General features: G+C 43.0%; 1 protein-coding gene across 1 annotated transcript in view; it reads left to right on the top strand.

Annotated features, from left to right (window-relative positions):
• The window catches only part of LOC139383544 (FERM domain-containing protein 6-like), a 50,875-nt gene that overhangs the window by 6,237 nt on the left and 21,180 nt on the right, over positions 1–23,458 (top strand). Inside the window, exon 2 of the mRNA XM_071128121.1 lies at positions 22,939–23,258. Coding sequence (XP_070984222.1) covers positions 23,157–23,258 — 102 coding nt within the window. The 5' untranslated portion in view covers positions 22,939–23,156. The remainder of the gene's footprint in view (positions 1–22,938; positions 23,259–23,458) is intronic.

Genomic DNA, 23,458 nt, shown 5'->3' with positions numbered 1-23,458 from the left:
GGGGCCGAATACTTTCGCAAGGCACTGAATATTTATTATTATTTATGTAAGTAGGTCTTTCCAGGGCCTTCCAGCTCTACACGGGACAGACCTTTTTTCCTCTGAGCAGCTGTTTGTGCTGTTTCAATTGAACCTATTTGTTTCTGCCCATGCCTAAGTCATCCTACCTAGTTTGGTGACATTCTGTGTGAGGGAGCATCCTGCCTTTGTTTTTAATTATTGAGCCTGGGTCACTCTATCCTCCTGAGGATCTTCAGTTTGGAGTTATACTTGCTGTTTGGTTTTATGTGTAAAACCTGACTGATTCACTGACTCCTCCTCCTCCACACCAAAGACCATAACCTCAGGGCTCTCTCTCTTTCACTGCTACTGTCGCAATCTATTCTGCAGTGATAACCAGAAAACATAGTTCTGGGTGCTGGAACTGGAGCTCGCAAAGCTGACATAGACTCTTACATTCAATTCAAAGGGCTTTATTGGCATGGGAAACATATGTTTACATTACCAAAGCAAGTGAAATAGACAAAAAAAAGAAAAGGGAAAATAAACCATGAACAGTAAATATTACACACACAAGTAAAAACAATATGTATTAGACATTTTAAAGGTTGTTGGCAGTGTTGTAACAATGTACAAATAGTTGAAATATGAAAGGGAAAATAAATACCATTAGATAAAGGTTGTATTTACTATGGTGTTGGAGCTCCACTGGTTTCCCTTTTCTTGTGGCAACAGGTCACACATCTTGCTGCTGTGACGGCACACTGTGGTATTCCACCCAATAGATAGGGGAGTTTATCAAGATTGGATTTGTTTTGAAATTCCTTGTGTGTCTGTGTAATCTGAGGGAAAATGTGTTTCTAATATGGTCATACATTGGGCAGGAGGTTAGGAAGTGCAGCTCATTTTGTGGGCAGTGTGCACATAGCCTGTCTTCTCTTGAGAGCAATGTCTGCCTACGGCGGCCTCTCTCAATAGCAAGGCTATGCTTACTGAGTCAAAGCTTTCCTTAAGTGTGGGTCAGTCAGAGTGGTCAGGTATTCTGCCGCTGTGTACTCTCTGTTTAGAGCCAAATAGCATTCTAGTTTGCTCTGTTGTTTAGTTAATTCTTTCCAATGTGTCAAGTAATTATCTTTTTGTTTTTCTCATGACTTGGTTGGGTCTGATTGTATTGCTGTCCTGTTTATCTCTCTGTAGGTGTGGGATTTGTTAAGGAACTTATTTTTAGGTCGTTGTAGAATTGAATGGCTATTTTCTGGATTTTGATCATTAGCGTGAATCGTCCTAATTATGCTCTGCATGCATTATTTGGTGTTTTATGTTGTACACAAATGTTTTTGCATAATTCTGCATGCAGAGTCTCAATTTGGTTGTTGAGTGGACCCCAGACCTCACAACCATAAAGAGTAATGGGTTATATAACTGGTTCAAGTATTTTAAGCCAGATCCTAATTGGGATGTCAAATTTTATGTTCGTTTTGATGTCGTAGAAGGCCCTTCTTGCCTTGTCTCTCAGATCGTTCACAGCTTCGTGGAAGTTACCTGTGGTGCTGATGTTCAGACTGAGGTAGGTATACTTTCTTGTGTACTCGAGGGCAGAAGTGTCTAGGTGGAATTTGTATTTATGGTCCTGGCAACTGGACTTTTTTTTAGAACATAATTTCTGTCTTCCTGAGATTAACGGTCAGGGCCCAGGTCTGCCAGGGCCCAGGTCTGCCAGGGCCCAGGTCTGCCAGGGCCCAGGTCTGTCAGGGCGCAGGTCTGACAGAATCTGTGCAGAAGATCTATGTGCAGCTGTAGGCCCTCCTTGGTTGGGGACAGAAGCACCAGATCATCTGCAAACAGTAGACATTTCACTTCAGAGTCTACTAGGGTGAGGCCGGGCGCTGCAGACTGTTTTAGTGCACCACACACCTTTTTTTAAATGTGGTAATGTCAATTTTTCAACCATTTAGGAATAAGTAAAGGCTTTGATTTCTGGGTCAAACAGATGAAAAATGGGTCTTAGAAAACCTCTCCCAGAAAAAGTCTTACAAGTTATTGGGTATACATGAAAACACAATGGTGAAGTGAAGACCCTTGCCAACTAATATCAACACTAACATTTCGTTTGGATACATTTTTCTGCATTCTGTAAGTTTAAGAAACATTACCTTGTGCCTTGAAATTCTGTTACCAAAAACCCACATCTTGAAGATATTGTCTGATTTCTCTCCCTCATGAGGAGAGGGATAATGAAAGTTCACAAAGTAACAAGTAAATGTCGGCCTATCAATTAGTTAGTGTTTTTACTGATATCAATTTTGTTTATGAATTAATAAGTGTTTAAACCTCGAAATTCCATTACAAAATCGGTAAGGCAATTACTGAAAAATCAGTAATGGAATTTCTGAAAAATTGTTAACAGAATTTCTGCAGTTGAATTGGCTAAAATGAGAGGTCATAGTAGTCACAAACCAAAGTTGAGTTCTGTAGAGTAAAGAAAAGTATAGTACAGTACAGTACAGCACACAAGTTGAAATCAAATGAAATGCATTGGTCACATACACATGGTTAGCATATGTTATTGGTCACATACACATGGTTAGCAGATGTTATTGGTCACATACACATGGTTAGCAGATGTTATTGGTCACATACACATGGTTAGCAGATGTTATTGGTCACATACACATGGTTAGCAGATGTTATTGGTCACATACACATGGTTAGCAGATGTTATTGGTCACATACACATGGTTAGCAGATGTTATTGGTCACATACACATGGTTAGCAGATGTTATTGGTCACATACACATGGTTAGCAGATGTTATTGGTCACATACACATGGTTAGCAGATGTTATTGGTCACATACACATGGTTAGCAGATGTTATTGGTCACATACACATGGTTAGCAGATGTTATTGGTCACATACACATGGTTAGCAGATGTTATTGGTCACATACACATGGTTAGCAGATGTTATTGGTCACATACACATGGTTAGCAGATGTTATTGGTCACATACACATGGTTAGCAGATGTTATTGGTCACATACACATGGTTAGCAGATGTTATTGGTCACATACACATGGTTAGCAGATGTTATTGGTCACATACACATGGTTAGCAGATGTTATTGGTCACATACACATGGTTAGCAGATGTTATTGGTCACATACACATGGTTAGCAGATGTTATTGGTCACATACACATGGTTAGCAGATGTTATTGGTCACATACACATGGTTAGCAGATGTTATTGCGAGTGTAGCGAAATGCTTGTACTTCTAGTGCAGCAATATCTAACAAGTAATATCTAACAATTCCACAACAAATCTAAGTAAAGGAAATTAATAATAATATATAAATATATGGATGAGCAATGACAGAGTGGCGTAGGCTAAGATACAATAGATTGTATAAAATACAGTATATGCATATGAAATGAGTAATGCAAGATATGTAAACATTATTAAAGTAACTAGTGTTCCATTTATTAAAGTGACCAATGATTTCAAGTTGAATATATTATAATGGACTACACTCTACTGTGTTTTGCTGTGCTATACTGAACTCTACTGTGCTGTACTATACTGAACTCTACTGTGCTGAACTCTACTGAACTCTACTGTGCTGAACTCTACTGTGCTGTACTATACTGAACTCTACTGTGCTGAACTCTACTGTGTTGTACTATACTGAACTCTACTGTGCTGTACTATACTGAACTCTACTGTGCTGTACTATACTGAACTCTACTGTGCTGTACTATACTGAACTCCACTGTGCTGTACTATACTGAACTCTACTGTGCTGTACTATACTGAACTCTACTGTGCTGTACTATACTGAACTCTACTGTGCTGAACTATACTGAACTCTACTGTGCTGCACTATACTGAACTCTACTGTGCTGTACTATACTGAACTCTACTGTGCTATACTATACTGAACTCTACTGTGCTGTACTATACTGAACTCTACTGTGCTGTACTATACTGAACTCTACTGTGCTGTACTATACTGAACTCCACTGTGCTGTACTATACTGAACTCTACTGTGCTGTACTATACTGAAGTCTACTGTGCTGTACTATACTGAACTCTACTGTGCTGAACTATACTGAACTCTACTGTGCTGTACTATACTGAACTCTACTGTGCTGAACTATACTGAACTCTACTGTGCTGCACTATACTGAACTCTACTGTGCTATACTATACTGAACTCTACTGTGCTGAACTCTACTGTGCTGAACTGTACTGAACTCTACTGTGCTGAACTCTACTGTGCTGTACTATACTGAACTCTACTATACTGTGCTGTACTTTGATGTTCAAACTTGTAAAAAGGTAGACTTTGTTAGCAGATGATGTTACTCTTCAATAACACAGACCCCCAAAGCAAATTAGGGAAAGGAAAATGGATTTATTCTTATTCAAATAGGACAAATCATGCGGAGAGTTAGATGTTCATGTGTTCAGTGATTCTCTCCTGAACAAAGAGACAGGATGTAGTTTATAACCCCGCCCTAGCCTGTGGTTGACCAATTAGAATTCTTTGCAATAAAACTGGGCCAATGGCCAAATACCAACTATCCTGTTTCAGACTCAATATATAGACAAATTCCTCCCATGTCTCTGCATTAATCCCCTGTTACAGAAAATCCACAATTTCCCTTGATCCTTAGTACTTTATTGACCTGTCGTCCTCTGTCGTCCTCTGTCGTCCTCTGTCGTCCTCTGTCTCTGCGTTATCTTCAAAATATTCTTAACTTCTAGGATTGGTTCAGATTTGGTCTGGGCCATCCAAATTTGGTCTTCTTTGGGGTCAGAGCTCATTAAAATAATAGCCAGGTGTGTAGAATAATACCCATATATACAAAGAGGATTTTGCATATTTATATTTGTGTATCTATTTAGGATACTTCTCCGTGAAGAGAATTACATTCATATCCATCATTATGCATTTATTTGTTGTACAGATCCGGAACCCATGATGAAATTCCTTTTTTCGCAATTCCGTTACAGGATGTAAATCCACTTAAATCATCAAAATAGATGTTTTTCATTGTGTCACGTCGTAGCTGACACCCCCTTCTTTCCGCAGACATCGTTGAATCTTAATTCGGAGCAGATATTTACGTGGGAATAAAAAAACCAAGCCATGAGGTCAAAGGAATTGTCCATAGAGCCCCGAGACAGGATTGTGTCGAGGCACAGATTTGGGGAAGGGTACCAAAACATGTCTGTAGCATAGAAAGTCCCCAAGAACACGGTGTCCTCTATCATTCTTAAATGGAAGAAGTTTGTAACCACCAAGACTCTTCCTAGAGCTGACCGCTGTGAGCAATCGGGGGAGAAGTGCATTGGTCAGGGAGGTGACCAAGAACCCGATGGTCACTCGGGTCACGCTCCAGAGTTCCTCTGTGGAGTTGGGAGAACCTTCCAAATAGACAACCATTTATTGTAGTGGCCAGATGGAAGCCACTCCTCAGTAAAAGGCACATGACATCCCACTTGGTGTTTACCAAAATGGACTCTGACCATGAGAAACAAGATTCTCTGGATGAAACCCAGATTGAACTCTTTGGCCTGAATGCCAAGCATTACATCTGCAGGAAACCTGGCACCATCCCTATGGTGAAGCATAGTGGTGGCAGCATCATGCTGTGGGAATGTTTTTCCACGGCAGGGACTGGGAGACTAGTCAGGATCGAGGGAAAGATGAACGGAGCAAAGTACAGAGAGCCTTGATGAAAACCTGCTCTAGAGCACTCAGGACCTCAGACTGAAGAGAAGGTTCACCTTCCAACAGGACAATGATCCTAAGCACACAGCCAAGACAACGCAGGAGTGTCTTTGTGAGAAGTCTCTAAATGTCCTTGAGCAGCTAAGCCAGTGCCCGGACTTTAACCTGGGGAGACCTGAAAATAGCTGTGCAGCGATGCTCCCCATCCAACTAGACAGAGCTTGAGAAGATCTGTAGAGAAGAATGGGAGAAACTCCCCAATTACAGGTGTGCCAAGCTTGTAGCGTCACACTCAAGAAGACTCAAGGCTGTAATCGCTGCCAAAGATGCTTCAACAAAGTACTGAGTAAAGGGTCTGAATACATATGTAAACTTGCAAAAATGTCTAAACCTGTTTTTGCTTTGTCATTATGGTGTATAGATTGATGAAAAAAACTACAATTGAATCCATTTAGAATAAGGCTGTAACGTAATAAAATATGGAAAAAGTCATGGGGTCTGAATACTTTCCGAATGCACCGGCCATTTTTAAGTCTGTTACTTGTCCTACACTATATGTAATGTGGCGCTATTTGGGGGACAGTCCATGAGTATACTTTACCCTTTAGTCTTATCTTATCTGTGAACTGTGTTCCTGGAGTTGTAAGTGTCTGAGGACAATATGGCACAGTAACGTAAGACTGATGGCACCATGAGAAAGGATGGGGCGACTGTTATCATCATTGAAACGGAGAGATACTCTCCCTTCCATTCTGCCTGTCTTTTATCTCCAACTCCTCGAAGGTTGGTACACACACACACACACACACACACACACACACACACACACATATTTTAACTCTTATTTTCTTAAAACTGCATATGTGGTTAAGGGCTTGTAAATAAGCATTTCACGGTAAGGTCAGCACCTTGTATTCAGTGCATGTGACAAATCAAATTAGATTTTACTCACTCGAACCTCCCTCTCATTGTAAAGTTGTCAAGCAGAAAGATGCCGTTGGCCCATTTCACCAACAGTAACTATTTTCTTTATCCAACACTGTGGTCAGATTCCTCCTCCTAGTGTCCATTAGAGAAATCTACCATCAGGACTAAAGGGAAATAGGTCACTCCATCCTTCCTGCAGGTGTCTGTTTCCCTTATTGGATTGCTTTCCCCTACCAGTCATACTTGGTCTCCTTCTGGAGTTGGCGCTTACAGCGGTGCTGGACAACCAGCGGTGCTGGACAACTAGCGGTGCTAGACTACCAGCGGTGCTAGACTACCAGCGGTGCTAGACTACCAACGGTGCTAGACTACCAGCGGTGCTAGACTACCAACGGTGCTAGACTACTGGACTACCAGCGGTGCTAGACTACCAGCGGTGCTAGACTACCAGTGGTGCTAGACTACTAGCGGTGCTAGACTACCAGCGGTGCTAGACTACCAGACTACCAGCGGTGCTAGACTACTGGACTACCAGCGGTGCTAGACTACTGGACTACCAGCGGTGCTAGACTACCAGCGGTGCTAGACTACCAGTGGTGCTAGACTACTAGCGGTGCTAGACTACCAGCGGTGCTAGACTACCAGACTACCAGCGGTGCTAGACTACCAGCGGTGCTAGACTACCAGCGGTGCTAGACTACCAGCGGTGCTAGACTACTAGCGGTGCTAGACTACCAGCGGTGCTAGACTACCAGCGGTGCTAGACTACCAGTGGTGCTAGACTACCAGTGGTGCTAGACTACCAGTGGTGCTAGACTACTAGCGGTGCTAGACTACCAGTGGTGCTAGACTACTAGCGGTGCTAGACTACCAGCGGTGCTAGACTACCAGCGGTGCTAGACTACCAGTGGTGCTAGACTACTAGCGGTGCTAGACTACCAGCGGTGCTAGACTACCAGACTACCAGCGGTGCTAGACTACCAGCGGTGCTAGACTACCAGTGGTGCTAGACTACTAGCGGTGCTAGACTACCAGCGGTGCTAGACTACCAGCGGTGCTAGACTACCAGTGGTGCTAGACTACTAGCGGTGCTAGACTACCAGCGGTGCTAGACTACCAGTGGTGCTAGACTACTAGCGGTGCTAGACTACCAGCGGTGCTAGACTACCAGCGGTGCTAGACTACCAGTGGTGCTAGACTACTAGCGGTGCTAGACTACCAGCGGTGCTAGACTACCAGACTACCAGCGGTGCTAGACTACCAGCGGTGCTAGACTACCAGTGGTGCTAGACTACTAGCGGTGCTAGACTACCAGCGGTGCTAGACTACCAGCGGTGCTAGACTACCAGTGGTGCTAGACTACTAGCGGTGCTAGACTACCAGCGGTGCTAGACTACCAGTGGTGCTAGACTACTAGCGGTGCTAGACTACCAGCGGTGCTAGACTACCAGACTACCAGCGGTGCTAGACTACCAGCGGTGCTAGACTACCAGCGGTGCTAGACTACCAGTGGTGCTAGACTACTAGCGGTGCTAGACTACCAGCGGTGCTAGACTACTAGCGGTGCTAGACTACCAGCGGTGCTAGACTACCAACGGTGCTAGACTACTGGACTACTAGCGGTGCTAGACTACCAGACTACCAGCGGTGCTAGACTACCAGACTACCAGCGGTGCTAGACTACCAGACTACCAGCGGTGCTAGACTACCAGACTACCAGCGGTGCTAGACTACCAGACTACCAGCGGTGCTAGACTACCAGACTACCAGTGGTGCTAGACTACTAGACTACCAGCGGTGCTAGACTACCAGCGGTGCTAGACTACTAGACTACCAGCGGTGCTAGACTACTAGACTACCAGCGGTGCTAGACTACCAGACTACCAGTGGTGCTAGACTACTAGACTACCAGCGGTGCTAGACTACCAGCGGTGCTAGACTACCAGCGGTGCTAGACTACCAGACTACCAGCGGTGCTAGACTACCAGACTACCAGCGGTGCTAGACTACCAGACTACCAGCGGTGCTAGACTACCAGACTACCAGCGGTGCTAGACTACCAGACTACCAGCGGTGCTAGACGCAGCCATAGTGTCTCACATCATGTTCAACTCACTGGGAGTATCCCAGGCTTCTATTGACTGTGGTTGTAAACATGATCTTCAGAACCAGGGGAGTATCCCAGGCTTCTATTGACTGGTTGTAAACATGATCTTCAGAACCAGGGGAGTATCCCAGGCTTCTATTGACTGTGGTTGTAAACATGATCTTCAGAACCAGGGGAGTATCTCAGGCTTCTATTGACTGTGGTTGTAAACATGATCTTCAGAACCAGGGGAGTATCCCAGGCTTCTATTGCCTGTGGTTGTAAACATGATCTTCAGAACCAGGGGAGTATCCCAGGCTTCTTTCTATTGACTGTGGTTGTAAACATGATCTTCAGAACCAGGGGAGTATCCCAGGCTTCTATTGACTGTGGTTGTAAACATGATCTTCAGAACCAGGGGAGTATCCCAGGCTTCTATTGACTGTGGTTGTAAACATGATCTTCAGAACCAGGGGAGTATCCCAGGCTTCTATTGACTGTGGCTGTAAACATGATTTTCAGAACCAGGGGAGTATCCCAGATTTTGTATTGATATGTCTGTGCATATCCTGTTGTGTCATACAATACCTTTCATCAGCTAAGTTGTTTTTAACAGAAGGATTTGCCTCATTTAAAACAAAACGCCAGGCTGTGGGTGTATTGTATATGAATAATACCAGTTTGTTTTTCCCAACCCTTTAATTTATGGCCACATACTCTGTTCTGAGCGGATATAACGGTTGAGGGGATTTCTCTTCTCAGAGCATGGGTATTCTTGTGCTAGTTTAGCATGTCACAGAGCTGAATACAGAGCTCCATGATGAGCCTCGAGGGAGGGGAGGGGAGGGCGGGAGGGAGGGAGGGAGGAGCGAGAGAGGAGCAGGTGAAAGCGCGAGGTGAGGAAGAGAGACTGCTGCTGACTGTTTAAACATGCCTGGAAGCTCGGGCGGTTTGAGGTTGTGTGTGTGTGTGTGTGTACTACGGGTGTGTGTTTGGGGTGTGTGTGAGTGTAGTATGTAGGGCTGGGCGATATGGCCTATAAATCATATCTATATTGTTTTCAAACTTATGGCCGATTCACTATATGTAGAGTATCTCGCTTAAAACAAATCTCGAAATAAGCTTTGTTGTACAATATTTAAAGGTCAAATTTAGTGCATTTCAAACAGTCAGCAATAATCTACGTAATTCAGGGCTTGTGAAATTATACCTAGGCTAAATATAAGCCTTCCGCAACGTGATTATTTTTTTGCAAAAATCACTGCTCTGGCTTACAGGTTTGTCTATGAAAAATGCAATTTTGAAGATAAATTTAACCAGAACCATGCATACATAATGTACATTCACTAATAATGACTAGCAGGCATTATAGAACCTCAAATGCAATAGCAAGTTAAAACCACTTGTCAGAGAGGAAGAACTGTTGGAAGAACATCAACATTTTGCTACACCTGCTAACATCTGCAAAATATGTGTAAGGGCATGTGGAGGGGCTTGGTGTGTGTTAATGGGAAGGTGGCGACGACGACACCAAAGACAACATGAGAACAAGCGGACATAAACACTCATTAAAACGAAAAACACAACTAGATTCTTGTGATACAGGCATTTGGAATAACGTGCCGAAAACCATAAAATCGAATGAATCTGGGAACCAGATGTGAAATGATTTGAAACCTTTAAAAAAATATATATATTATTCCTAACCTTTCAAAAAATATATATATTATTCCTAACCTTTCAAAAAATATATATATATATTATTCCTAACCTTTCAAAAAATATATATATATTATTCCTAACCTTTTAAAAAAATATATTATTCTTAACCTTTTAAAAAATATATATATTATTCCTAACCTTTACAAAAATATATATATATATTATTCCTAACCTTTTTAACGTTATTATTAACACTGTAAAACTGTTGGTCTGTTCCAGCTCAGCAAGAATCGTAATGGTGACATTTTCTCTTGATTTTCACTTTAAGGTTCTTCTCTGATGTACTTTTTTATCTAAAGGTAGTGAAAGGTAACAAAATGGTTTTAAAATGATTAACACCTTCCCTGTCCAGAAGCACCATTGAAAAATGTTTTTGTTAATTCACTATGACGATTAAATTATCACAACTAAATAAGTGTGATTGCAGTCTATACATTCACCATGAATGTGTAGACAAGTTGAGTCAAACTATGACAGGAAATTGCTATTCATTTAGTCAATCATAATAACCGTTAGTCACCTTTCATGACTTCAAACACACCTTGATGATGTTGTCTGGCTGTCGGCTATGTTACAACATTTACTCTTACATGGCCCCAGTGGTGGAAAAAGGACCCAGTAAAATCCTACTTGAGGGAAAGTATTTGGTTTAAATATACTTAAGAATCAAGTATAAATCATTTCAAATTCCTTATTAACGAATCTTTTTTTTAAAATGTTGTTTTATGGATAGCCAGGGGCACACTCCAACACTGACATACAGTGCCTTGAAAAAGTATTCATCCCCCTTGGCATTTTTCCTATTTTGTTGTATTACAACCTGTAATTTAAATAGATGATTATTTGGATTTCTTGTAATGGACATGCACAAAATAGTCCAAAGGTTTTCAACAAAATGGAAGTGGGGTGTATATGTATTCACCCCTTTGCATGATCTGTCACATGACCTCAGTATATACACACCTGTTCTGAAAGGCCCCAGAGTCTGCAACACCACTAAACAAGGGGCTCCACCAAGCAAGCGGCACCATGAAGACCAAGGAGGTCCAAACAGGTCAGGGACAAAGTTGTGGAGAAGTACAGATCAGGGCTGGGTTATAAAAAAATATCAGAAACTTTGAACATCCCACGGAGCACCATTAAATCCATTATTAAAAATAATATGGCACCACTACAAACCTGCCAAGAGAGGGCCGCCCACCAAAACTCACGGAGCAGGCAAGGAGGGCATTAATCAGAGAGGCAACAAAGAGACCAAAGATAACCCTGAAGGAGCTGCAAAGCTCAACAGCGGAGGTATGACTTAAAGATTGCTGTACACCAGTGGAACCCATCCAACTTGAAGGAGCTGGAGCAGTTTTGCCTTGAAGAATGGGCAAAAATCCCAGTGGCTAGATGTGCCAAGCTTATAGAGCCATACCCCAAGAGACTTGCAGCTGTAATTGCTGCAAAAGGTGGCTCTACAAAGTATTGACTTTGAGGGGGTGAATAGTTATGCACGCTCAAGTTTTCAGTTTGTTTTCCTTAAGTCTGGTTTGTTTCACAATAAAAAATATTTTGCATCTTCAAAGTGGTAGGCATGTTGTGTAAATCAAATTATATAAACCCCCCCAAAAAATCTATTTTAATTCCAGGTCGTAATACAACAAAATAGGAAAAATGCCCAGGGGGGTGAATACTTTTGCAAGGCACTGTAATTTACAAACAAAGCATTTGTGTTTAATGAGTTGGCCAGATCAGAAACAGAAGATGACCAGATATGTTCTCTTTAAGTGTGTGAGTTAGACCATTTTCCTGTCCTGTTAAGCATTCAAAATGTAACAAGTACTTTTGGGTGTCAGGGGAAAAAATGTATGGAGTAAAAAGTACATTATTTTCTTCAAATGTAGTGAAGTAAAAGTATAAAGTTGTCAAAGACCAAAAAACTACTTAAGTACTTTACACCACTGCATGGCATCCTATCCCCTATAGAGTGCACTGCTTTTGACCAGCAGCAATAGGGGATCTGGTCAAAAGTAGGGCACTATATAGGGTGCCATTTGGGACATAGACCAAGCGTTCAGACTGCTACAGACTGTTGAGTCTCTTGATTCCTTGGCTTAACCTGTTAAACTGGCTCTGTATTTTAATAAAACACCTCCATGACTTAGAAGATTTGCTGGATTCTGATGATGACACTTGAAACTATATAAGGCTAAAGCTATGCAGAATTAGTGCCCCCCCCCCCCTCCAATTTGGCATAATATCAACCAATGTGTTAACTATTTATACACTAATACATTAGTTTATAAACCACTTATCATTCATAGTTCTATACCTTAACGAAGGTGTCAGTTTCCCACCATCTGCTTATCATACATCATCATACTGCTGCTATCATCATAGGGGCTCCCGAGTGGCACAGCGGTCTAAGGCTCTGTATCACAGACCCTGGTTCGATTCCAGGCTGTATTACAACCGGCCGTGGTTGGGAGTCCCATAGGGCGGCGCACATTTGGCCCAGCGTCGTTAGGGTTTGGCCGGGGTAGGCTGTCATTGTAAATAAGAATTTGTTCTTAACTGACTTGCCTAGTTAAATAAATACAAATAAAACATAACAGATGTGATTATACATACATGCATACATACATACATACATACATACAGTGGGGCAAAAAAGTATTTAGTTAGCCACCAATTGTGCAAGTTCTCCCAATTGAAAAGATGAGAGGCCTGTAATTTTCATCATAGGTACATTATACCATTCACATGTCATAAACACAGCACCATGATGCCCTGTAGTATATAGTACCATTCACATGTCATGAACACAGCACCATGATGCCCTGTAGTATATAGTACCATTCACATGTCATGAACACAGCACCATGATGCCCTGTAGTATATAGTACCATTCACATGTAATGAACACAGCACCATGATGCCCTGTAGTATATAGTTAGTACCATTCGCATGTCATGAACACAGCACCATGATGCCCTGTAGTATATAATTAATACCATTCACATGTCATGAACACAGCACCATGATGCCCTGTAGTTAATAGAGTTAATACCATTCACATGTCATAAACACAGCACCATGATGCCCTGTAGTATAGAGTTAATACCATTCACATGTCATGAACACAGCACCATGATGCCCTGTAGTATAGAGTTAATACCATTCACATGTCATGAACACAGCACCATGATGCCCTGTAGTTAATAGAGTTAATACCATTCACATGTCATGAACACAGCACCATGATGCCCTGTAGTATAGAGTTAATACCATTCACATGTCATGAACACAGCACCATGATGCCCTGTAGTATATAGTACCATTCACATGTCATGAACACAGCACCATGATGCCCTGTAGTATAGAGTTAATACCATTCACATGTCATGAACACAGCACCATGATGCCCTGTAGTATAGAGTTAATACCATTCACATGTCATGAACACAGCACCATGATGCCCTGTAGTATAGAGTTAATACCATTCACATGTCATGAACACAGCACCATGATGCCCTGTAGTATATAGTACCATTCACATGTCATGAACACAGCACCATGATGCCCTGTAGTATATAGTACCATTCACATGTCATGAACACAGCACCATGATGCCCTGTAGTATATAGTTAATACCATTCACATGTCATGAACACAGCACCATGATGCCCTGTAGTTAATAGAGTTAATACCATTCACATGTCATGAACACAGCACCATGATGCCCTGTAGTATATAGTTAATACCATTCACACGTCATGAACACAGCACCATGATGCCCTGTAGTTAATAGAGTTAATACCATTCACATGTCATGAACACAGCACCATGATGCCCTGTAGTATATAGTTAATACCATTCACATGTCATGAACACAGCACCATGATGCCCTGTAGTATATAGTTAATACCATTCACATGTCATGAACACAGCACCATGATGCCCTGTAGTATATAGTTAATACCATTCACATGTCATGAACACAGCACCATGATGCCCTGTAGTATATAGTTAATACCATTCACATGTCATGAACACAGCACCATGATGCCCTGTAGTATATAGTTAATACCATTCACATGTCATGAACACAGCACCATGATGCCCTGTAGTATATAATTAATACCATTCACAACTTTCTACTTCAGTTAGGCCGTGCTGATGGAAATCTAGTTGGGGCCAGTCAGTCTGTGTCCTACATAGCACCCTAAAATAGGCTGTCATTTCCCCGGCAGACAAACAAACATGTCTGGAGGCTGATCTTATGGAGTGGGATGTGGGATGGAATTTGACGCTGATATTGACCTGAATGTCTTTTTTACGCCAGCACTTACAGCACGGAATAAAGTGGTAACTGGTAACCATGGTAATAACACAGTTGGTTACAACGTTTCATAGTGAAACACAATGATGACATGCTTGGCAAAGGCACCTCTGACCTCTACTCGGATGCCTGCCCTTGGCAGTATGAGTGGATTGTTAGGTGCTGGAGACGATGAGTGATATTTGATTGCCAAGGAAACACTTTGTCATAACCTCTTTTCATATCAACAGTTATTTGTCTGAGGCTTATCCTGGTGCTCTGAGGTGTAGAAGACCACGTGAAGTTTGATCTCACGGCTATTCCTGCAGGCTGGCATAGATACAGAGTGGATGTAGTATAATGGGCCATTCCCCTTATTACAAAGCGTTGCATCACATTGGTTCATATGATATGATACAATCTGCCCAGTGCCCCGCCCACATTTCTGATCCATCTTCAGCTGAGTAGTTTACATCTTCCCTCTCTCCCTGTTCCAGTGGAGCTCTGCCAGCCAGGCCTACTGCAGATTGTAAGCTACTCAGCTGATATTTATTTATATACATCTTTATTTTATTTAACTAGGCAAGTCAGTTAGGAACAAATTCGGCCAATGAACAATGACAGCCTAGAAATTGGGGTTAACTGCCTTGTTCAGGAGGCAGAACGACAGCTTTTAACGTTGTCAGCTCGGTGGGATTTGATCTTGCAACCTTGCAACCTTTTTGTCCAACACTCTAACCAGTAGGCTACCTGCCGCCCCTGATAAACCAGAGTTGGCCAGAGGACCACACTAAATAGTCATATCCTCTTCGGGCCGCTGTGTTTGATCTGGGACAGATGCTAGGAAGAAGTAGGAAGTGGTTTTGGGGGTCCACAGAGGTGATTTCTAGCCGGAGTCAGTCTGTGTGCCAAAACAAACATGTTTTGTCTGACAACGACAATGGATTTGTCAAGAGCACAAACACATCCGGGACTATACATTTGAGATGCAGCTGATATACAGTGTATGATTGAGGGCAACATTTCCCTACCAAATGCAAAAACCAAGTGAGACCAGGTGAGGGCCACACTGACCTGTACCAGGGTCCAGCTGTATGACTGCTGAGAACAGCACTTCCAACTGGAGAGGGAAAACAGAAATATGTTGTTATTAGCCAGGTCACCTCAGTCTGACGACACTACTGTATCCTGTCTGTATTGACCTAGCATCTTCATGACTCTTCTTCTCCGCACTTCTTTTCTTCATATTCCTCATCTTCGTCCTCTCTATCGTGTAATGTTTACGATTACAGCATGCCTTGGGGATATCGTAGTGCTGTCTGTCAGTCCTTCCTGTCTCTATTTCCATAACTTCCTGGAGCTCCGTGGTACACTGACTGTTTTTCTTGCTCAATATACAGTCCATGTCTTCTAAACACAGTGGAGGAGTAAAGAGGGATCGTACAGGGGTTCCCAACCTTTAATACTCTGGCCCCCTGAGTAAACATCTCACTAAGGTATGCAATCACTAATATGACAAGAGGAACTGATGATGCGCTACCCAATTTTGGAAATTGCTTCTTGTGCATTCTACTATTACAACATTCAAGAGTAAGTTTAAAGCCGGACTGGGTTCCCCCTGCCGACGCCACAGTTTGGGAACCACTGGGATAGTAGAAACATCATGTTCATCCATCGTCCCCCACATTCTGGTCTTTCCTTTCCCACTAGCAACACTCTTAGAAAGAAGGTTCTTCAATTGTCCTCATAGGAGGACCTTATGAAAATAACTATTTTTGGTTCCAAGTGGAACCCTTTCGATAATACAAGGTTCCATGTAATTACTAAAAGGTTCTGAATAGAATAAAAAGGGTTGTTGGTGATGAACAAGGTTCTAAACGTGTAGCTCGCTCCCCCACTGTTCTGTACATGTCTCTACATCCCTAACATTCCTGTTGAATCAAAACATTCCCTATCCCGTGGAGCTGTCAGGAGTTTTTGCATGTAGCCTGTGTATGCAGGAGTCGGGGTACATGTAGCCTGTGTATGCAGGAGTCGGGGTACATGTAGCCTGTGTATGCAGGAGTCTGGGTACTTGTAGCCTGTGTATGCAGGAGTCGGGGTACATGGAGCCTGTGTATGCAGGAGTCGGGGTACATGGAGCCTGTGTATGCAGGAGTCGGGGTACATGGAGCCTGTGTATGCAGGAGTCGGGGTACATGGAGCCTGTGTATGCAGGAGTCGGGGTACATGTAGCCTGTGTGGGTGTCAAAGGCCTCCGTTGTTGGAATGAGAAACAGATGTTAGAATGGAATTCTCCTGACTGCAGCAGTTTCTCACGGCTGTGCTTTGAGTTTCCCTCTTTCCCTTTTTCCTCTCTCTCTCTCTCTCTCTCATCTTTGGCGGTGTCTCTCTCTCCCCCCCTCTCTCTCTGGCTCTCTCTCCATGTCTCTTTCGCTCTCCCTCACTCTTATCTTTGGCGGTGTCTCTCTCTCTCCCCCCCCTCTCTCTCTCTCTATCCTGCCTTAATCTCTACATGTATTTTCTATCTAAAACTGTTATTTTTTCCCCCAGTCAGTTTCTCTCTTCCTCCTCTCTCTCTGTAAGATTCAAATGTATTTCTCAGCCTCCCTCTGGTTTTAGTGTCTCTGTTCGTGTTCCAGGGGATTTCTGGCCCAACCTCTGTCTGTAGTTCTGGAGGGGTTCATAGAGGAGCATCCCACCACTGTGATGTCAAACAAGGCATTGGGAGAGACCGAGACATTCAGATATTTAAAAATTCTCTACTACTAAAGTAGTAGTTTCAAGTATTTTTTTGTTACGTTTTTGGGGTTATCTGTGCTTTACTATTCTTGACAACTTTTACTCCACTACATTCCTAAAGAAAATAATGTACTTTTTACTTTACATACATTTTCCCTGACACCCAAACGTATTCGTTATGCTTCGAATGCTCAGGCAGGACAGCAATATGTTCCAATTCACACACCTGTCAATATAGCACGTTGTCATCCCTACAGCCTCTGATCTGGCGGACTCACTAAACACAACTGGTGTGTTTGTAAAGGATGTCTGAGTGTTGGCGTGTGCCCCTGTCTGTCCGTGAAACAAAACAAAACAGGAATGGTGCCGTTCGGTTTACATAATATCAGGAGTTTGTTGCATAGCTTTTACTTTTTACCCAATTATGACAATTTAGTACTTTTTCCACAACTGTACTGAAGTACATTTAAACCAGATACTTTTGGACTTTTACTCAAATAGTATTTTACTGGGTGACTTTTACTTGAGTCATTTTCTATTAAGGTATATTTTACTTTCAGTCAAGTAGGACATTTGAAGTACTTTTTCCACCACGGCTCTGTTGTATTCCGGGGCTCTTCTGTGTCGCGGGTCTGCCTGGCTCTGACGCTAGCTTGCCACGTTGACAGAAATACTCCATCCTGGCCGCTATCCCGGGCTGAAGGCAGGAAGTGGGTCTCTCTTTCTGTCTGACTGCTGGGCTGCTGCTGTGGACACTGCTCTGGTTTTGAATCACTGTTTAATGATGGGAAGTTCAGCTCTTTTTACTGACTTTACTGACATTACTTTCCAGAGCATGCAGGAACACTTAGGGGCGAACGACAAACTGAAAACTTGAGTCATGATTCTACGAGCCTCTCGTTCACATGTCGTTCACCATAAGGGGCTTATTGGAGCAGTCATTTGTTTGAATGAGACTTGTAAACATGTGGTTTAAACAATGTAAATGTGTTGATTGAATTGGCAAACAAATACCATTATTTCTTGATACATTTGAAACAAGGTCTAGTTTGGTCGCTACCGGACTAGATTGTGAACTCTTGCATTGCTGCCGCGAGGGTGATAAGCACAGTTGTTCGTGAACTGCACCCCCCCCCCCCCTTCCCCCTCCCCCAACCTGAACGATTAGTTTGAGTTTGTTGACCAGAGGCTGTGTGTGTTTTGGTTCTACAAAGCTGTGTCCATATGTAATATTCAATAATCAATTCATTGCATTCATTCTTTCCAGCAAGTTAAATGTGCAACTAAAATTAACGAATGATGACTCTTGAGTCAGTAAAGAGTCATGCAAAAATAATGACTTGTTCGCAAACTGCACATCGCTAATTACTGCTGTGGACACTGTTCTGGTATTTCATTACTGGGCTGCTGTGGACACTGTTCTGGTATTTCATCACTGGGCTGCTGTGGACACTGTTCTGGTATTTCATCACTGGGCTGCTGTGGACACTGCTCTGGTATTTCATCACTAGTCTACTGGGCTGCTGTGGACACTGTTCTGGTATTTCATCACTGGGCTGCTGTGGACACTGTTCTGGTATTTCATCACTAGTCTACTGGACTGCTGTGGACACTGTTCTGGTATTTCATCACTGGGCTGCTGTGGACACTGTTCTGGTATTTCATCACTAGTCTACTGGGCTGCTGTGGACACTGTTCTGGTATTTCATCACTAGTCTACTGGGCTACTGTGGACACTGTTCTTGTATTTCATCACTAGTCTACTGGGCTACTGTGGCTGAATAGGGGATGGAAGGTAAGTACTAATGTTATTATCCAGCCTTCATGCCAGAGATGGAAAATCCCCAGCCTGGAATCCAAGTTGAAACCATGGTGAAAATGAGCACATTAGTGTGTCTATATCACAGTCTATGGAACACTGGGATGTCTAATGTGTTGATTAGACATGACACAATCGGGTTCTAAACCATTAGTGATCTGATGACTCACCCCTCTCTCACACAGTGTCTTATTGACTGACGGTTTACCCCTCCTCACCCGGCCCGCCCAACACAGGCATCCTCATCATTTAGCTCAACTGTAGTTTCCCTTTTCTTCTATTGTCACGTGCACAAGTAGAGTGAAACGCCTTTGTCGCTGAATGGTGTTGTTACTACGTTGGGAGTGAGGATTATATTCCTACCTGAAAGTGTAAAAGGATATGATTTTAATAGAGGACACAGCTGAAACCACAGCATTCAACTAACTTCTTTACTTAACAAGATAATACAACTTACAGGATGCTATTAATAACTAATGGGATTCTTACCTCACCAGTTCTACCTGCACATGATCATCTGATCATTTATCACTCCAGTGTTAATCTGCTAAATTGTAATTATTCGCCTACCTCCTCATGCCTTTTGCACACAATGTATATAGACTCTTTTTTCTTTCTACTGTGTTATTGACTTGTTTATTGTTTACTCCATGTGTAACTCTGTGTTGTTGTCTGTTCACACTGCTATGCTTTATCTTGGCCAGGTCGCAGTTGTAAATGAGAACTTGTTCTCAACTAGCCTACCTGGTTAAATAAAGGTGAAATATATATATAGATATTTTTAAATAGATCTCATGACCATAAGGAATAACAGGATAATATGATTTTTTATATTGTATATACATTTATATACACAGTTGGGGTCTCGCACATAAAGACAAATATTTTATTACATAAGTAATTGATTTTATTTATATTTGGTACTAGAGACAGTAGGTAAAGAAAAGGTCAGACATGATGGATAATGGTGGTTGTTAGTTCTCTCTCTCTCTCTCTCTCTGTGTGTTTTGTTGTAGAGAGAGTGTGATCCAATTATGTCAATACTTCCCCTAATTAACCTTCATGCCATCACACACACACACCTGCTGTTCTGTAGTGCGGGGGATGGCTGTTCTGTTCTGTAGTGTGGGGATTTCTGTTCTGTAGTGCGGGGGGTGGCTGTTCTGTTCTGTAGTGTGGGGATTTCTGTTCTGTAGTGCGGGGGATGGCTGTTCTGTTCTGTAGTGTGGGGATGGCTGTTCTGTTCTGTAGTGTGGGGATTTCTGTTCTGTAATGCGGGGGATGGCTGTTCTGTAGTGCGGGGGATGGCTGTTCTGTTCTGTAGTGTGGGGATTTCTGTTCTGTAGTGCGGGGGATGGCTGTTCTGTAATGCGGGGGATGGCTGTTCTGTAGTGCGGGGGATGGCTGTTCTGTTCTGTAGTGTGGGGATTTCTGTTCTGTAGTGCGGGGGATGGCTGTTCTGTAATGCGGGGGATGGCTGTTCTGTAGTGCGGGGGATGGCTGTTCTGTAATGCGGGGGATGGCTGTTCTGTTCTGTAGTGCGGGGGATGGCTGTTCTGTTCTGTAGTGCGGGGGGTGGCTGTTCTGTTCTGTAGTGCGGGGGGTGGCTGTTCTGTTCTGTAGTGCGGGGGTGGCTGTTCTGTTCTGTAGTGCGGGGGATGGCTGTTCTGCTCTGTAGTGCGGGGGATGGCTGTTCTGCTCTGTAATGCGGGGGATGGCTGTTCTGTTCTGTAATGCGGGGGATGGCTGTTCTGTTCTGTAGTGTGGGGATGGCTGTTCTGCTCTGTAGTGCGGGGGTGGCTGTTCTGTTCTGTAGTGTGGGGGATGGCTGTTCTGTTCTGTAGTGCGGGGGGTGGCTGTTCTGTTCTGTAGTGCGGGGGGTGGCTGTTCTGTTCTGTAGTGCGGGGGTGGCTGTTCTGTTCTGTAGTGCGGGGGTGGCTGTTCTGTTCTGTAGTGCGGGGGGTGGCTGTTCTGCTCTGTAGTGCGGGGGGTGGCTGTTCTGCTCTGTAGTGCGGGGGGTGGCTGTTCTGCTCTGTAGTGCGGGTGGTGGCTGTTCTGCTCTGTAGTGCGGGGTGTGGCTGTTCTGCTCTGTAGTGCGGGGATGGCTGTTCTGTTTTAGACAGGAAGGAAGTGATGGTTCTTCACCAGTCACACACACCTCCTGGACATGGCCCATCAAAAGCTCTTTGTTGAGTGTGCTCAGCCAGCCTGACCTGATACACTGCTACCTGCTGTCAGGGTGTGTTTGTGTACATCAGAACACGTTTTGAATAGAGATGAAACAGATCTCCAAGAACAGTTGCGTTATCGTTGCACTAAGCAGGGGAATCAGTTACATAAAATTATTTGACAGTTTCAAAGGCCTCTTAATGGTCAATGCATAGCATCAGCAATCCAGGGTTTATATACATCATTGGTTGCACGGCACGCCCACGCTCATCTTACTCCCTCCCAGCCACACCATCGCCATCATCAACTTTCATCCAGTTCCTCTCCAGACAGAGACCGACAGATGTTCCCCTGGACTCAGTCAGGGTTATGTTTCAAATGGCACACTATTCCCTATATTGTGCACTACTTTTTTACCTGCGCTCTCTACTAATTCTCAAAAGTAGTGCACTATATAGGGAATAGGGTGCCATAGGGACTATGGCAACATGATATTCTTCTGTGAGATCACACATGACGAAGTCTGTTTTCAGTTGCCTACTGAACTGTACGCTCTTCTCAAATATACTCGTCACAGTTAAGCTGTGAAAAGCTCTGTCCATTTTGCAGTTTGGTGTTTTTATTATAAACTTTAAGGTAATTTGTTACGTTGTTTTCCCAAACTTGTTGGAGGGAGACATATACCATTTTATAGTCCCTGATATGTGTATAATATGTTATTTTATCGGTTTATTATGTTGTGTATTAACTGGAGGTCGACTGATTATGATTTTTTAACGCCGATACCAATACCGATTTATTGCAGGCCCAAAAAAGCCAATACCGGCCGATTTTAAATATATATATATATATATATATATAGATATATATATATATATAAATAAAATAAAAATAAAATATATATATATATATATATATATATATATTTGATTTTATTTTATTTTATTTGTAATAATGACAATTACAACAATCCCCCGAGCTGACAATGTGAAAATCTGTCATTCTTCCCCTGAACGAGGCAGTTAACCCACTGTTCCTAGGCCGTCATTGAAAATAAGAATGTGTTCTTAACTGACTTTCCTAATTAAAGATTAAATAAAGGTGTAAAAAAAAATAAAAAAAACATTGGCAAAATTGGTGTCCAAAAATACCGATTTCCGATTTGTTATGAAAACTTGAAATCGGCCCTAATTAATCGGCCTTTCCGATTAATCGGTCGACCTCTAGTATTAACTCATTGTTTTTCAAACCTCAGAACTAGCTCACCTAATTCACCTAGTTAAGGGCTTGGTAGTTGGTTGACAAGTGGAATCAGGTGTGCTAGCTCTGGAATAGTTCAAATCCATAGAACAACTGGGGGTTCCCCGAACTCTACATTCCCATGCAGCAGTGCTAACGTGATGTCCCCTCTGTCTGTCTTCTACAGTGTGTGGGACTGCCCTGTGTCCTGGTGCCTCCCATGTCCTGGCCTGCTGAGTCTGTGGCTGCGGCTGCTGCTGGGTCTGGTGTCTGCTCGCTGGGCTTGGGCTAGAGCTGAACCAGGGCTTCTACTGGTGCTGGTGAGTGTCCCATCCCAGGGGCCTGGAGGAGCCTAGTCCGTCTGGGCCAAGGGGCCTCTCCGGACCACCTCCCAGACACACGAAGATGAACAAACTGACCAGCTTCCACAACAACAAAGCTATGCAGGACCGCCGCTGTGTCTGCGTCTTCCTCCCCAACGACGACACTCTCAACGTAATTGTCAATGTGAGTACTGTGGGGGTCTCACCTAGCTGTTTAAGATGAATGGCCTTACTGTAAGTGGCTCTGGATAAGACCGTCTGCTAAATGACTCAGGTACATATGAGAAAAGACCACTGGTATGAAGACTGCAGCAGGGAAACAGTTGTATGTATGATTGGATTATATTTGTGAGTAACACACATATTATAGTGTATTGTCCAAAA

Source organism: Oncorhynchus clarkii, chromosome 25 (genome assembly GCF_045791955.1).
Source record: "Oncorhynchus clarkii lewisi isolate Uvic-CL-2024 chromosome 25, UVic_Ocla_1.0, whole genome shotgun sequence".
Classification (NCBI taxonomy): domain Eukaryota; kingdom Metazoa; phylum Chordata; class Actinopteri; order Salmoniformes; family Salmonidae; genus Oncorhynchus; species Oncorhynchus clarkii.
This window is presented reverse-complemented; position numbering and strand designations above follow the sequence as displayed.